This window comes from Hyperolius riggenbachi, chromosome 9 (genome assembly GCF_040937935.1).
Source record: "Hyperolius riggenbachi isolate aHypRig1 chromosome 9, aHypRig1.pri, whole genome shotgun sequence".
NCBI classification, from domain to species: Eukaryota; Metazoa; Chordata; class Amphibia; order Anura; family Hyperoliidae; genus Hyperolius; species Hyperolius riggenbachi.
Genome location: NC_090654.1, coordinates 284,518,268 through 284,534,908, shown reverse-complemented (window position 1 = coordinate 284,534,908; position 16,641 = coordinate 284,518,268). Strand labels below are relative to the sequence as shown.

The 16,641-nt window shown below is 46.1% G+C and overlaps 1 protein-coding gene across 2 annotated transcripts in view; it reads right to left on the bottom strand.

Moving 5' to 3' along the window:
• Positions 1-346: 346 nt before the first annotated feature.
• Positions 347-16,641, bottom strand: part of PPP2R5C (protein phosphatase 2 regulatory subunit B'gamma) — a 224,364-nt gene continuing 208,069 nt past the window's right edge. For both annotated transcript variants that reach the window (XM_068254708.1, XM_068254709.1), the window contains 2 exons: positions 8,427-8,543; positions 347-3,018 (listed from right to left, as the gene is read on the bottom strand). In XM_068254708.1, the coding sequence (XP_068110809.1) occupies positions 2,887-3,018; positions 8,427-8,543 (249 nt within the window). In that variant the 3' untranslated portion in view covers positions 347-2,886. The remainder of the gene's footprint in view (positions 3,019-8,426; positions 8,544-16,641) is intronic.

Genomic DNA, 16,641 nt, shown 5'->3' with positions numbered 1-16,641 from the left:
AATAAGAAGCGCAGCAGAGGGAGAGGGGAGAAGCCTGTAAAGCTGCGCATACGCAGAGAGGTCCCAGAGTCTCCCTGTTCCGGGTCACAACACAACTTTACGAGAGTCACCAATTGCAATGTAATTGAGAGCGGCCAGCCCGGGAGCAGGCGCGCTTACCTAAGGGGCCGGTAAGTGTATACTCTTTACCAAACAGCCGTGGGGATGCCTATATGCATATCCACGGCGTCTGCTTGGGGTTCCTTTCATCGCACGGTGTGATTAAAAAGAAAGGAGTAAGCCTATTCGCTCTCCCCCCCCCCCCCCAATACTGCAATTTGTACACAGGACCATTTTGTACAAAATATGAAGTCTAAAGTTTTATTACTCATTACCATAAAACAAAGTACAATGTATGTACAATATTAAAATGAAGGCATACTAAAGCCACGCTAAAAAGACACTCGTCATTGTACGTTTGACATTCCTCATGTACAGGTAAAATTCAGAGAGAGGTGTGAACAATGGACTTTATCAAGAAAAACAATCACCAAAAAAAAATAAAAATACTTGCCAAGTATCCGATGGCCTGGCGCACATATTTAGTTTAGGCATTATCTACATCATAGCACATTTTTTTTTTATTATTATTAAGGATGATCAACAAATGTTCTTGAAATCCGGGTATGGAATATAATCTTTAAAAAATATTTATACCATGGTATGCAACGTGGGTGACAAGACGGACTTTTTCTTTTTTTTTCTTCAAATTTCCTGTGGTGTCCTCCCCTCCCCCCTTGTTTGGTGAATGTTTTTCTTATATAAAGAGCAGAAAAAGCAAAAATAAAAAAAATTATATATATAAACAAAAAACAGATGAGAAGTTGAGTATTACAGTCAACCAAACATTAATATACAGGATGTAGATTGGTAAAATGAGAGGTGGAAGTGTTTTTGATTTTAGCATATGTGTTGCCAGTATACGGAAAATAAAAAAAATAAAAAACAAAAACACAAAGCAGCAAAAGATGTAGGTTCAAACAATGGTATAGCAAATACACATACGATATACAAGCGCTCAGTGCTTCTTAAAAAGATGGTTTCAGTTCTTATTGTCCAAAACATTTTGACGATACTATTCAAGTTTTAAAGAGAAGATTTTTTTTGTTTTGTTTTGGTGTGACATGGGGGAAGTGAAGTATGGAAGTCTGATGCAATCTCTCTACTGAAACAATCCCTTTCAAAAGGTTACAGCAAGAAAAAAACAAAAAAAAAGGGAAAAAAAACAAGGAAAAAACAAAAAAAAAAGAGAAAATATTTGCCATCAAAGCATTCCATATAAATAGCGAGGACGCAAAGGCAATGTATTTGAAACTGTAACATAATCCTGAAGAATACAAAAATGATATAGTTTGCGATCGGCAGATCCTTAGAGAAGTCTCCTAAAACTAACTCTGGTCTGGTTTAAGTAGTTTGTGCAAAGCAAGAAATCCAAAAAGTTGAACACTGGCCACCCTGAGGAAGATTAAAACAGAAAAAATAAAGCTTATACCACAGATGCACAAACAATATAACCTAGGAGAAAACAAAAACCGCTTCTAGAACCACACCGTGACAAAGACGTATTTACATATTTACTGGTGAGGCCTATTTAAGAGTGTGCTTCTAAAATACAACTTTAGAAAGGACAGGAAAACACTCTGTATAGCACTGCTGCCAAGCAGATTCATCTCTCGCCACTGCTACCACGCCCCCCTCCCAAAACCCTTTATATAAAAACCTCAAAAATGATCAGCCTTGCTCCAAAAATATACAAAATTTGAGTACAGCCAACAGCTTATACAGTATGTATACTTGTTATGCATGCTAACAGAGAGGTGAATGCAAATGGAACACACAAGGCAAAAAGAAAAGATGAGAGAAAAAAATAAAATGATAAAAACACACAGGACAAAAAGAAATAAGAAAAACAAAATGAAAAGATAAAAACACAGAAGACAAAAAAGAAAGAAAATGAAAAAATTCTGGCAAAACATCAAGAGAAGGCAAGAAAGCCCGTTGTCAGAAACATATCCGCAAGTGAATCAGTATTTTATTTCCAGGATAACTTTTTTTTTCTTTTTTTTAAACACTTTTTGATTTCCTTATGTGTAACACATGTTGTTTAAATCATCGTACGGTGATATAACTGCCTGTTAGTGCCCTTTCAGAAGTAAAATGGTAATACTTAAAGATGTGGATGAAAACTGACAAGAATATGGCTTTTCCGTACATAAAAAGGGAACTTCAAAAGACAGTGAAGCTTGCACCAAGCAAACAAAGAAAAAACAAAAACAAAAAAAAATTGAGGGAGATAAAGAAAAAAAACTAACATGGGATTGTCAGAGAAAAGGGTTAACCAACAAAGTCTAATCAGCACATGCAGTGAAAGCCTAGTATTGTTCCCCCTAGTCAAAAATATACCAGACACTCAATTTAAGAGAGATCAAACATAGATGAGTTAGTACGTTGACTAAGTCACGGTCCGTTTGAAGCACCAGTGTCCTTTGCATGGCTGTCTCAGTGACTTCTTAGGAAAAAAAAAACATATCTCGTGGATTTTTTTTGAGAGCTTACCCAGCCAATGGGGATGGCTGAGACTTGACCCATCTAGTTCAGTACATTTTGACAGAAGAGAACTTTCTTTACCATTGTTTGACCATCCGATCTTAGGCTGCACGCTGTGTAATTTATTGCCTACAGAACAGGGTTGACGAAGCCTTGACTGCATTTTAACAGAATGGTATGGCACAAAAAAAAAAAAAAAGTAATTTTTTTGTTTTTCTACTGTGTAACTGTTTTTAGAAGTGGGGGAGAGGGAAGAAAAACAAAAAAAAATCCACAAAGTTATGATTGAATTTTCAAAGTCTAATGCCCTTCGTGGCTTATTAATTCGTCGGCTCGGCAATGGGATTCCAAGGCTTTCATGGTATAGATGTCCTGAGGCAATTCTGACTTGCGTCGTACGAGAGGTCGGTCCTTCTTGAAATCTTTTTGAGCCTGGAAATAAAAAATAAAAATGGAAAACTGGATGAACAGGAGTACAGAAACTATTCTCATATTTTCTGTGCTACGAGTTTGAGTTATAGAGCCTACGGCCTGACCTGTAACATTAAAAGGAACCCACGGTGAGAGACATACAGGTGAAACTCGAAAAATTAGAATATCGTGCAAAAGTCCATCAATTTCAGTAATTCAACTTCAGGCGCTCCAAGCCCTGCACCTTGGCTACTCAGACACTGCTTTATTTGATCTGAGGAAGCGGACTGTGCTCCACGAAATGAGTTGTCTGTTTTGTGTCTGATTACTAAAATTTCTCTTATATTGGCGTTGCCCCTTCTTAGAGGTAAGCCATTTTATATTACATCCATGGTTATTTTTTGGGGAGTCTTCTCCCTCCCAGTGAACTTCAGGCATAGTTCACATTATAAATTGCCAGCGCAATTGCAAGTGCTTTTTACACTTGGAAGTGAAAGTTATTAATTGTATTAATATTTTATTAAATGTATGTGTATTTGCCTGTATGTGTAATTTTACTTTTTGGTCACAAGATGGCGCTAGTGAACACACTCCCGTTTCATAGGAAGTTTCCTGTTTCTGCTGAACGCGGTCACTTCCATTCATTCCAGGCATTGTGATTGGGTAGAGGACCTCGGTCCTCTTCGCCAATCACTGAACACAGAGTCCCGACGAAAATGGCGGAGGGAGCGGCGCGCACATGTGCGGGGCGGCGGCGGGAACGAGCGACTTATTAAAACATCCTGTTGCCGTTAACAGGGTCAAACATGATGTTTTAATACGTCAATAAATGGTTAAAGGACACCCGAGGTTGAAATAAACGAATGAAATAAATGATTGTATCCATCTTCCTTCTCCTAAAAATGACTTAAAGAGGAGCTGTTAGGTATAAGGTCTCAGAGAAAATAAACACATATATCAGTAGCTAAAGATTGGCTGTACTTACATTACATATGCATTTCACTGTCCACGTTTGTACTTCACAGAATTTGTATATAGTATATGCAGAGATAGATGCTTCTGACAGCTCATGGCAGGCTCCATGTTTTTCTGTCAAATGTGTCGTCATGTCCTGCCTGCTTCCTGATCACAGATAAGCTCGTACTTGAACAACACGGTGTGCAGTGAATATTAATGAGCCATGTGGCTAGGAACAATAGCCGACTCCTGCAGTGTACTCTGCCCGGATATTTATCAGTGCTACCAGCTGGACTGATTAGAAGCTGCTGTAACGTCTCATTAGCAGCCGAGGGGAGGGCCCCAGAATGCTTTGCAGTTTAGTATGCGGCTTGCGTCCTTAAGGTTCTATAACAGCCTTTCTGATAAGCACACATCAAAGGTAACTGAGATTTTTATCTTCACTAATTGCTTTATGGCTTCCTTCTAAACTGTTTAACACAGGAGAATAGAGGTTTAAATTAGCTTCTGCAGCCTGACAGTTACTCTTTAAGATATTCCACAGTTTTATTTTATATTTAAATCTACTTTTTAAAGAGAACCCGAGGTGGGATTTAATTATGTAACTGGGGCACAGAGGCGGGTTGTGCACACTAACACTAGCCTCTGTTGCCCCATGGTGTGCCTCCAGGACCCCCCTGCGCACCGCTATACCCCCCGCAGTGCTGGCTGACGCAGCGTGTCGCCAGCACAATGTTTACCTCTGCTTGTATGTTAGTGCCGCTCCCCCGCCTCCTAAGTATCGGCGCTACCCGCTTGCGTCCCTTCCCTCCAATCAACGGGAGGGAAGGGACGCGGGCGGGTAGCGCCGATACGGAGGAGGCGGGGGAGCGGCGTTGATAGACACCGCATAGGTAAACATTGTGCTGGCGACACGCTGTGTGTCGCTAGCACTGCGGAGGGTATAGCGGCGCGCAGGGGGGTCCTGGAGGCACACCATGGGGCAACACAGGCTGGTGATAGTGTGCACAACCAGCCTCTGTGCCCCACTAACATAAGTAAATCCCACCTTGGGTTCTCTTTAACTTTAAACTGTTTTATTGTTTTTGCTCAATGACACATTCATTGAAGTATGCCAAAGCTAAAAATATATGAACTATTGACCCTTTTTATCTCTTTCCTGCTCTCAAAAGCCATTTTCTGCTAGGAAAGTGTTTTATAGTTGGAATTCCTTATCAGTGGTGGTCGCACTGGAGTCACTTCCTGTCTGAGTCAGGACTGAGCCAGCCACTTACATACCTGATATTTAAGTCTTTCACCGGCTCTGTACACATTAACAAGCTGACACATCATTGCATTCCAGCGGTTCTGGAGGTGTGTTTAGCTTCTAAGGGTACAATGGTTAATTTGCATATATTCAGCAGTGGTGCTCTGGGAGACATCTCGAGCTCACTCTAACCTGAATTATCGCAAATTCTTTCTGTTTTAGGAAAGCAAACTTTTGTTTTTCTTAACATCTTAGTAAGGGGGCTTTTAGGACCATTGTAGTCCCTTACACACCCCAATGAGTTCTGGGTCACCATGAGCTTGCTGGTTAGTCTGTGCCTCTTAACTCTTTCAGGCAGAGAAAGAAAAAAGTACACAGGATAGTTAGTGTGCTTGGCACTGTCCATCTCATCTTGTCACATGTCACCTTGTCAATTTGCATATAGTATACCATACTGGTCTATGTCAATGAATCATTTGCAGTACCCCCCGTTTTACCTGCATTTCTCTGTTTTTACTGTGTGCGTCACATTTTAAAATGAATTACCGCAGGTGCTGCGACTCCTTTTTAAATTGACACGTTAAATTCAGCTGCACATTTAGCTAATGCTCCGACTCTGAAATATGCGTAATGAGCTTGTGTGGCAAACCGTTACAAAAGTCGCTAAGTAGTTTTTGTGAATTATGCCGGTCTGCCACAAGCTGTGCCTGATTTCCCAGAGTTCTCCCGCACAGATCTATGAAGCTCCCACAGAGGTCCATCAAACTCCATTTTCATTAACGGTGAAAACTGTTCCAAAGAATTAAACTGCTAAGACCAGAGAGAAAGAAATTTCGGGTTTAGGTAGCTGCCATCTCCACCACTCCTGTGCTTTGCAGTCTTCTCCTTGCACTTTTGTGACCCCGGGGGTCACGACACTAAAAGAGCTGCTCTCACAGAGCAGTGTGCAGAGAGGTGGGGGAGCAGCAGGAGGTGTGGCCGGGGAGAGAGAGGTGGGGGAACGGCAGGGGGCGCGGCTGGAGAGAGCGGTGGGGGAACGGCAGGGGGCGCGGCTGGAGAGAGCGGTGGGGGAACGGCAGGGGGCGCGGCTGGAGAGAGCGGTGGGGGGACGGCAGGGGGAGCGGCTGGAGAGAGAGGTGGGGGAACGGCAGGGGGCGTGGCTGGAGAGAGGTGGGGGAATGGCAGGGGGCGCGGCTGGGGAGAGAGAGGTGGGGGAATGGCAGGGGGCGTGGCTGGGGAGAGAGAGCTGCCCAATGGCAGCTTTGGAAGGCCAGCAGGAACACCCTCAGTGGACTTTTAAGCAGGCAATACCTCTCTCCTCCCTTACCCTCCGGAATAGCGACAATTGTCGCTAATTGTGGAGGGGCATATCGCTACGGAGGGGGGGCTTTAGAAAGCGGCGGGAGGGGACAGAGGGATGTACCTCTTTGTCCCATATGCTCCCCCCACTGCACACCTCGGGTACTCTTTAAAGGGCGAGACAGGCAAAAGGGTGCCGGACATTTGGGCGCCAACATAGGCTGTAATGTGAATTACGACTATTACTATTACGGCTCAAAGGGTAATTTGGCCACCGGAAAGAGGTGGGAGCCCAAATTACGGAAAAAACAAAACCTTTTCAATTCAGCCGCCAGCAATAAGTGGCTGGCGAATTGCATCTTTCCCTCACGGTCCACGGCGGCCTTGAGGAGGAATAGAAACTAATGCCGCCAGGAGGGAGCAGTTTTTCAGCTTTACCCAGCGCCATTTTTTGATTTATGAATTAAAGTGCACCAGAAGAGGGGGAAAAGTGCCCACCTTGTGTACTTACCTCAGTAGGTCAGAGGGTTCCCCCCCTTACCAGGACCCGGGTGCCCCCCCCCATTGACAAGGGCTTACAGACTGAGCTTAGGCCTGTGCCGTGGCACGCAGCCAAACAAAAGCGGGATCTCCATGCTAGTGTGCAAGCTGTCCTACGTCTGTGCTCATTCCTGTGCGGGAACGCAGCCTCGAGCTTCAGGGAGGTCCCAGGGCTGGAACGGCGAGGTCGAGGGAGACCGGCAAGCCTCTGGTGGATCCCCTCTACTGTCTCAAGTATGTCGCTTTTTCTTTTTAGGATGTCACAGGCAGCGATGGGCTCACGAGTAATTACGAGTGCATACTCGTGATTCAAATGAGGCTTAATTGGCGCAGCTGAGCGGCTGGATTATAAGGGGTTATTTACCCATAATTCCGCTGTCTGCCCTGCGTTCCAAACAGCTTGCACGCCTCCTATTGGTCACGTTGCAAGCCTCACACCGGCGCACTTCCCCTTCTGGCTTGAAAGAGGAAGTGCCTGCAGTGAGGCTCGCAACGCGACCTTTAGGAGGCGTGCAAGCTGTTTGGAACGCAGGGCGGAATGCAGAATTATGGGTAAATAAACCCCTTATAATCCAGCCGCTCAGCTGCGCCAATTAAGGCTCCTTTGAATCACGAGTATACACTCGTAATTACTAGTGAGCCCATCGCTGGTCACAGGATTGTATTAAGGGTTACAACTCCTTTTACATCCTGCATTTAAAACTGTTGCCGTGCGTGTCCCTGTCGTTTCGTCCCAGTTTAAAAGTAAATGATTGCAGCAATCATTCAATGAAAGTTTTTTTTTTTTTTTAAATCTAAGCTTAAAGTGACAGTGTCCCATCGAATAATTAAGCCCCCCCCATGGTTAACACCTATGTGTTTAACCCCTTGTGCCACTCATACTTGGCCTTAAAGGAGTACTGTAGGGGGGGAAAAGAAAAAGTTGAACTTACCTGGGGCTTCTAACAGTCCCCCGCAGACGTCCTGTGCAGCCACACACCGATGCTCCGGTCACCACCGCCGGTTCACTTCCGGAATTTGCGACTTTAAATTCACAAACCACCGTGCTGTACACTCCTGGTGACATCAGCGGGAGAGAGGACACGGCCGCGCAGATGCAGTGGTTCCACACGTTTGGGAAGTGAAGAGTAGGCGGGGACCGAAGCACCCGTGGCTGCGCGGGCACAGGATGTCTGCAGGAGACTATTAGAAGCCCCGGGTAAGTTTAACTCTTTTTTTACATGTACATTAGCCTTCTCAGTGTGTCGGTGTGGCAGGAAAAGATAGCTCTCCAATCAGATTTCGATCAGAGAGGGATCCATCTTTTGGGCACGTCTCGTGGCAATCTATGGTATGGTTGCGGGATTGCGCATGCGTTGGGTAGAAGGCCTGAAAGAGATGAGAGTACCTGAGATGCCTCTTCCCTCACTGTCTTTTTCAGCATCTGTACATCTTCAAGTAAGGGCCCATCGGTCTCCATTGCAACAGGACTGTTCAGAGCAGACGTGTCCGTAAACATGGGATACTACAAGACAAAAGCAAGAATACAACAATCACCCTAAAGAAGGAAAATGCCTGCAAATTACACACCCACCACGGAGCTCCCTGTATCATTACTGAACACGCAGGCAGGGAGCACACTGGGCAGAAATGCAGCAAAAACGCACATAATGCAAGTCAATGGGCTGCATGAAAAAACGCAAATACTTGAGTTCTGCAATGTGCGTTTTCAAAACCGCTGGTTTTGTTGCATATTTTTCAAAAATACATAACAAACATACATGATGAAAGTCAATGGTGATGCAGAAGTATTGTGTTTTAGTGCTTTTTGTATGCGTTTTTATATGCGTTTTTGTTTAAGATAAAAAAAAAAGTTTGATGCGATTCCGCTTCCTGTCGACTTCCATGTGACTTGCATAAAACGCATAAAAAAAATACAAAACGCATATGCGATTTATATATGCAAACCGCAATAAAACGCACGCAAACCGCATGCGTGGGAAAGATGCAAACGCACAGAAAATGCATATGTAACTAAGCCCTACGTTTCCCACACTGCCTATTGCAGGGGTGTCAAACTCAAATACAAAGTGGTCCGGAATTGTACACTGGGAACTAGTCACGGGCCAACCTCCCTGGTGTCTAATGGCCCCCCCTCCAACCCCTATACAGTTCCCTGGTGTCTAGTGGCCCCCACCCTCCCCTATACAGTTCCCTGGTGTCTAGTGGCCCTCCTCCCTCTCCTATACAGTTCCCTGGTGTCTAGTGGCCTCCTCCCTCTCCTATACAGTTCACTGGTGTCTAGTGGCCTCCTCCCTCTCCTATACAGTTCCCTGGTGTCTAGTGGCCCCCATCCTCCCCTGTACAGTTCCTTAGTGGTTAGTGCTTTCCCCCTCCCTCCCCATATGGCTTCCCTGGTGTTCTAGGGCTTCACCTCCAATATAGCTTCCCTGGTGGCCTAGAGTGGGCCAAACAATGCAAAGTGGGGGAATCACTTGAGGGCCAAATCTAATGGCTCCGGGGGCCAGATTTGGCCCACGGGCCGGAGTTTGACATGTATGGCCTAGTGTGTTCCCAGCCTCAGAGATGGAGAGGGGATCAGAGCACAGAGGTTCTCCGCCATCGCTGGAAGTTTACGCCTGCATCTTGTTACTGGATGGAGTTTGAATTTTAAGGATGCGTTAAAGTGAACCGATCACCATTTTTAGCACCCAGGGAATCTCAATAAAACATTAAATATGCATGCAAACAATGTGGCTCATTGATTTAAAAAAAGCCTTCAATTTGACCTCTTCTTTTTACATTTAAAAGTTTAGCAGAAAGTTTTATTACCTACTTCCGAGGCCCGCCTGACCACAGAAATGTTAGGCAGATAAGGACTGATGTGATTATTCTATTACACACATTAGCAGAGAGAAAACAAAAGCTTTCATCAGCAGAAGGGTGGAGAGATAGGACACTGTGCTTCAAAGAGCATAGAGAAGTCACAGATGCTATCTTCACACTTTCCCCTGGATAAATAATGGGCAGCTAGAAGGGGAGAGGGGAAAACATGGCAGCTCCTATAGCTATTAGAAACCAATAAAAAAAGTGGTGCTTGGTTCCCTTTGTAGAGGAATTGTAGTCAAATTAATAACAAATAAAACTGTTTATAAATGATTTAGTCAGTGTTTGTCCATTGTAAAGAGTTTCCTCTTTATGATTTATATTCTGACATTTATCACAGGTGGAAACATTGTTAGTACTGGCAAGTGATCTCTGCGGAATGTTCATTTAGCCCTTGTTCACATCATGTTTTGCGATTTTGTGAGTGATTTTTATAGCGCTTACCTGCACATTCTTTTTTTTTTTTTTTTTTTTTAGTCAGGAAGTGAACTCTTTGAACCAGAAAAAAATAAATACAATGTATCTATTCTTAAAAGCGCTGGGGAAATCCCTATACAAAGCGCTTTTTCAAGCGTTTTGCGATTTCCCTACACCTGCCATTATAGGCGAATCGCCCTGAAAATGGTACAGGCAGCACTTTGCTGAGCGGATCGGAATCGAAAAGCTCACATGTGAACCCCCTCATAGGGAATAATTGCACAAGTGCTTTTAGGGCGATTTTCAAAATCGCAGGCGCTTAAAAAAATCCACCACCAGGGAACTGTACAGGGGAGGGAGGGGACACACTAGGCACCAGGGAACTGTATAGGCTATAGGGGAGGGTGGGGGCCACTAGACACCAGGGAACTGTACAGGGGAGGGAGGGGAGAAACTAGACACCAGGGAACTGTACAGGGGGGGAGGGGAGACACTAGACTCCAGGGAACTGTACAGGGGAGGGAGGGGGCCACTAGACACCAGGGAACTGTACAGGGGAGGGAGGGGAGACACTAGACTCCAGGGAACTGTACAGGGGAGGGAGGGGAGAAACTAGACACCAGGGAACTGTACAGGGGAGGGAGGGGAGACACTAGACTCCAGGGAACTGTACAGGGGGGGAGGGGAGACACTAGACTCCAGGGAACTGTACAGGGGAGGGAGGGGAGACACTAGACACCAGAGAACTGTACAGGGGGGAAGGGAGACACTAGACTCCAGGGAACTGTACAGGGGAGGGAGGGGGCCACTAGACACCAGGGAACTGTACAGGGGAGGGAGGGGGGGGCACTTGACACCAGGGAACTGTACAGGGGAGGGAGGGGGGCCACTAGACACCAGGGAACTGTACAGGGAAGGGAGGGGAGACACTAGACTCCATGGAACTGTACAGGGGAGGGAAGACACTAGACTCCAGGGAACTGTACAGGGGAGGGAGGGGGCCACTAGACACCAGGGAACTGTATAGGGGAGGGTGGGGGCCACTAGACACCAGGGAACTGTACAGGGGAGGGAGGGAGGGGGGCCACTAGACACCAGGGAACTGTACAGGGGAGGGAGGGGGGCCACTAGACATCAGGGAACTGTACAGAGGAGGGAGGGGAGACACTAGACGCCAGGGAACTGTATAGGGGAGGGAGAGGGACACTAGACGCCAGGGAACTGTATAGGGGAGGGAGAGGGACACTAGACGCCAGGGAACTGTAGAGGTGAGGGATAGGAGACACTAGACACCAGAGAACTGTACAGGGGAGGGAGTAAGGCCACTAGACACCAGAGAACTGTACAGGGGAGGGAGGGGGGGCCACTAGACACCAGAGAACTGTACAGGGGAGGGAGTAAGGCCACGACACCAGGGAACTGTACAGGGGAGGGAGGGGAGACACTAGGGAACTGTACAGGGAAGGGAGAGGGACACTAGGCACCAGGGAACTGTACAGGGGAGGGAGGGGAGAGACTAGACACCAGGGAACTGTACAGCGGAGGGAGGGGAGACACTAGACATCAGGGAAATGTATAGGGGAGGGAGTAAGGCCACTAGACATTGAGGTCATACCGTGATTGGTCTCAGTGTTTTATTATGCCCCACTGAGTTTGTCACCCTGATCTACAGTGGAATGTATTCCAGGACTGATAATAACAGAATGCTCAGATGCCATCATTCTATTTTGAGCTCTGCATGATTGGTTGCAGTGAGTCAGCTGTCTGAACACAAGGGCCTTGGTGACGCGCACAACAGGAAGGCGTCTGTTCGGAAAGACAAGCTCCTATGCGTCAGCGATATTCCCAGGGCGCCATGTCACATGTTTCTCACACCCCCACAAGTGGCTTCTCTCCGGCTCTGACCATCTGGCTTCCGTCAACGTCCCGCTCCGACACGTCGGGTGATAACGGTGCTGCCGGCAGAGCGCGGCTTATGGCGAGACACGTCAGCGGATTCCAGGAGATAACCCAATGCTGCGTTTGTCACGCAACCGTACGCCGCCTTTCGAATGCTACAACGGTCAGGCAGACTGACCCCGAGATTGCAGTACCAGGAAGATACCGGAAGGTTAATCCAGCTAAAGCTCTGGTGGTGAAGTCTGAAGCTCAGTACACACGCCATACCACGGCCGTCGCGAAACGAGCGATCACTGCTGGTTAGCGGTGAACGAAGCCGCACATTGGAATTAATCGATGAAACAAAGACTGTCTGCCAATCAGATCGTTGCAGGAAGTGTGGAAATGAGTATCGAGATGTGCAAAATTAGTCATGTGACTAATCATGATCATGTGACACTAGTTTAAAGCGGACCCAAATCAAACTTTTTTTTATTCAAAATATTGCACCACTCTGACACATACAAAGATAAATAAACACTCCTTCAAGCCTATGAGCATTTCAGTGCATGCTTTTCACTCTTCTCTTTTCAGAACTAGAGTTATACAGGTGGCAGCCATTACTTCTGAGCTTAGTAGGAGGTTTTAGATCATGGATGTGTTTGTCATCAACTACCCTCCCTTACAGGGGCGTCATCTATGTGATATCTCTCACAAGCTGAGATCACCTCCCCTGTGACATCATCAGTAGCAGCCTGTGTTTTGTTTTTTATCTCCTCCACCAGTCTGCCGGATTCTGTCCCGGCAATATGAAAGGAAGGGAGGGGTTCCTCCAATAAATGTAAAATATTTTATATTTGTCATCATGCAGCTGAAAAAAGGCTACTATTTATTATTATAAGTTAGAAAATAGATTTTATAACTGAAAACGTGTATTTTTAATTTGGGTCCACTTAAAGTTCTAACACTAGAGCTCCGGCATGTATGCTGCCAGACCTCTAGTGTTTGAACTTCAGTTTGTGTTACATGACAGGAAGAGAAGAGGCTACAAGCAGGAGGAGGCGCTCCACCGCATGAAGTTAAGCCACCAAAACCGGGAGGACACGTGCCAGTGGGACAGGTGGGAGTACTGCCGCTACTCTGCGTTGGTCATTGCCGAATGGAATGCAGCTAGTGAGGCGCTCCCGACATTCCGGCAACCAAGCAAAATTTTCCGTCCTGCCTGATCGACCGGTTTCAGACCGAAATCAGGCAACATTTCTACTACAGATTTTAATCTGTGAAACATTGAATAGTGTGTGGCCAGCATGATTTACACTGTGTGGGAAAGTCCACAGTATGACTCCCAATCTGATCTGACACGGCCCATCACTTATTTAAAAGGGACTGCGAGCGCCTCTCATGGGCATGCCTTTAAGCCAGACGACTTCCAACAAAGTCGTGCTATGACCCCTCTGGAGGAGCCTCTTGCGATGGCCATGTGTGTCACTTCCTCTTCCTGCTTCATTCAGTGATGCACTTCTCTAACAGAGAAGACAGGGGTGACCCGGAAGTTATAACATAGCCAAGATGGCAGCCGCGATTTTTAAAATGAAATCAAGCTAAAACTATTTGGTGTAGAATGGCGATTCAGGATTCATCAAATGAAAGAGGAGAGCACAAGCTACAGAAAGGTGTGAATCTTTAAAGGGGAACTTCAGCCTAAACAAACATACTGTCATCAAGTTACATTAGTTATGTTAATTAGAATAGATAGGTAATATAATCTCTTACCCACCCTGTTTTAAAAGAACAGGCAAATGTTTGTGATTCATGGGGGCTGCCATCTTTGTAATGGGGCAGCCATCTTTTTGGTTGAAAGGAGGTGACAAGGAGCAGGAGACACAGTTACAACTGTCCTGATTACCCCTTCCAGCTGCACACGCTAGGCTTCAAATGTCAAATTCAAAAAAAAAAAAATTGCACCAAAACAGCAAAACGAGAACAACATCAGAAATCCCATCATGCTTTGCACAGCATAAGGGGAAAACTGCCCGGGCAGTTTTATTCTGTGCAGCTAAAAATGAGGCTTGTATAAGAGAAACAAAGTTCTGATGCTGTGAAACTGTTAAAGAAACACCAAGCCTTTTCAGTGCTGCTGAGTCGATTTTTAGTCCGGAGGTTCACTTTAAGTACTTTGCAGTACTGGTCGGAGTCTTAAAGGCATGCCCATGAGAGGTGCTCTGAGTCCCTTTAACAACCACACAGTACTGGCTTGTATAAAGACCTCGATTGCTTTAGCTTATCCCTGGAGGCTACTGCTATTGCAATATACTTAGGGGAAAGTAGTTCCCATTCTGTGGTTAAAGCTTCAATTATTGCAGCCGCTACCGACTGCTGACTCGATTTATCCACGACTACCAGCGGAAGAGACATAGAATAACTGTAATATTACTGCTTTTTCTCCCTAGTTCTGAGCAGACCCCTCTCAGTTTGGTGTTAGCAAGGACTATTGTTCCTTGACCCATTTGCGCAGACACTGTATGCCTTAGTTGTAAATAATTGCAGGCCCAATTATAAGGGACATTATATTGTGCTTTAAATTACATAAAGCTTTTAAAATGTTCCTTAAGGTATAATTGATGTAGGTATTATATTTGATACCTGGACCGTAAGCCAGGCATCTTGAAGGTCTTGAGGATTAGGCCTGAGCCACAGAGGAGTGATTAGCGATACAGATTTCTGTTTCTTGTAGTATACTGCATTTAAAGAAAACCTGTAACTAAAAAAGTTCCCCTGGGGGGTGATCACCTCGGGTGGGGGAAGCCTCCGGATCCTATCGAGGCTTCCCCCGTCCTCCTGTGCCCCACGGCGGAGGCGATACAGCTCCCCGAACAGCGGGATGTAAATATTTACCTACCCAGCTCCAGCGCAGGCGCAGTATCGGCTCTCCGCTCGGAGATAGGCGGAAATAGCCGATCGCTGTCGGGTCGCTCTACTGCGCAGGCGCAAGTCTCCTGCACCTGCGCAGTAGAACGGACCCGACGGAGATCGTCTATTTCGCCTATCTCTGCGCGGGGAGCCGCAACAGCACCCCCGCTGGAGCAAGGGAGGGTAAATATTGCACAGCCTGACAAATTGTCGGCTGTGTGTTCCGTGGGCTGCAGTGAGACCGCCGTGGGACACAGGAGGACGGGGGAAGCCTCGATACGGTTCAGTGGCTTCCCCCTACTGAGGTGAGTACCCCCCAGGGGAACTTTTTTCGTTTACAGAATCTCTTAAAGGGATTTTAAACTGAGAGGGATATGGCTGTTTCCTTTTAAACAATACCAGTTGCCTGGCAGTCCTGCTGATCTCTTTGGCAGCAGTAGTGGCTGAAACACACACCTGAAACAAGCATGCAGCTAATCCAGTCTGACTTCAGCCCCTGATCTGCATGCTTGTTCAGTGGCTGTGGCTGAAAGTATTAGACACAGCATAAGCAGGAGAGCCAGGCAACTGGTATTATTTTAAAAGGAAAATAATCCATCTCCTCAGTTTAGGTTCCCTTTAACTGATGAAAAAAAAAAAAAAGAAAAAAAAAGTTTAATTACCTGGGGGCTTCTACCACCCCTGCAGCCACCCTGTGCCAGGACAAACTGACCCCCCCCCCCCCCCCCCCACCTCGCCTGGTCTCCCACAGCAAACTGACATTTCTAGCAACTTGCCAGTCAGTGGCCCTGATCACACTCCTGTTGCTGGGAGCGTCCTGCGCATGCACAGTACGAGAAAGTTGTTGGCCCTCAAAACACACAGTGGTGGTAAAATTGGCCATTCAAAGTGGAAAAGTGTGTGTGTGTGTGTGTGTGTGTGTGTGTGTGTGTGTGTGTGTGTGTGTGTGTGTGTGTGTGTGTGTGTGTGTGTGTGTGTGTGTGTGTGTGTGTGTGTGTGTGTGTGTGTGTGATATGTGTGTGTGTGTGTGTGTGTGTGTGTGTGATATGTGTGTGTGTGTGTGATATGTGTGTGTGATATGTGTGTGTGTGTGTGTGTGTGTGATATGTGTGTGTGTGTGTGTGTGTGTGTGTGTGTGTGATATGTGTGTGTGTGTGTGTGTGTGTGTGATATGTGTGTGTGTGTGTGTGTGTGATGTGTGTGTGTGTGTGTGTGTGTGTGTGTGTGTGTGTGTGTGATATGTGTGTGTGTGTGTGTGTGTGTGAGTGTGTGTGTGTGTGATATGTGTGTGTGTGTGATATGTGTGTGTGTGTGATATGTGTGTGTGTGTGTGTGTGATGTGTGTGTGTGATGTGTGTGTGTGTGTGTGTGATGTGTGTGTGTGTGTGATATGTGTGTGTGTGTGTGATGTGTGTGTGTGTGTGTGTGTGTGAGATATGTGTGTGTGTGTGTGATATGTGTGTGTGTGTGTGTGTGTGTGTGTGATATGTGTGTGTGTGTGTGTGTGTGTGTGTGTGTGTGTGTGTGTGTGT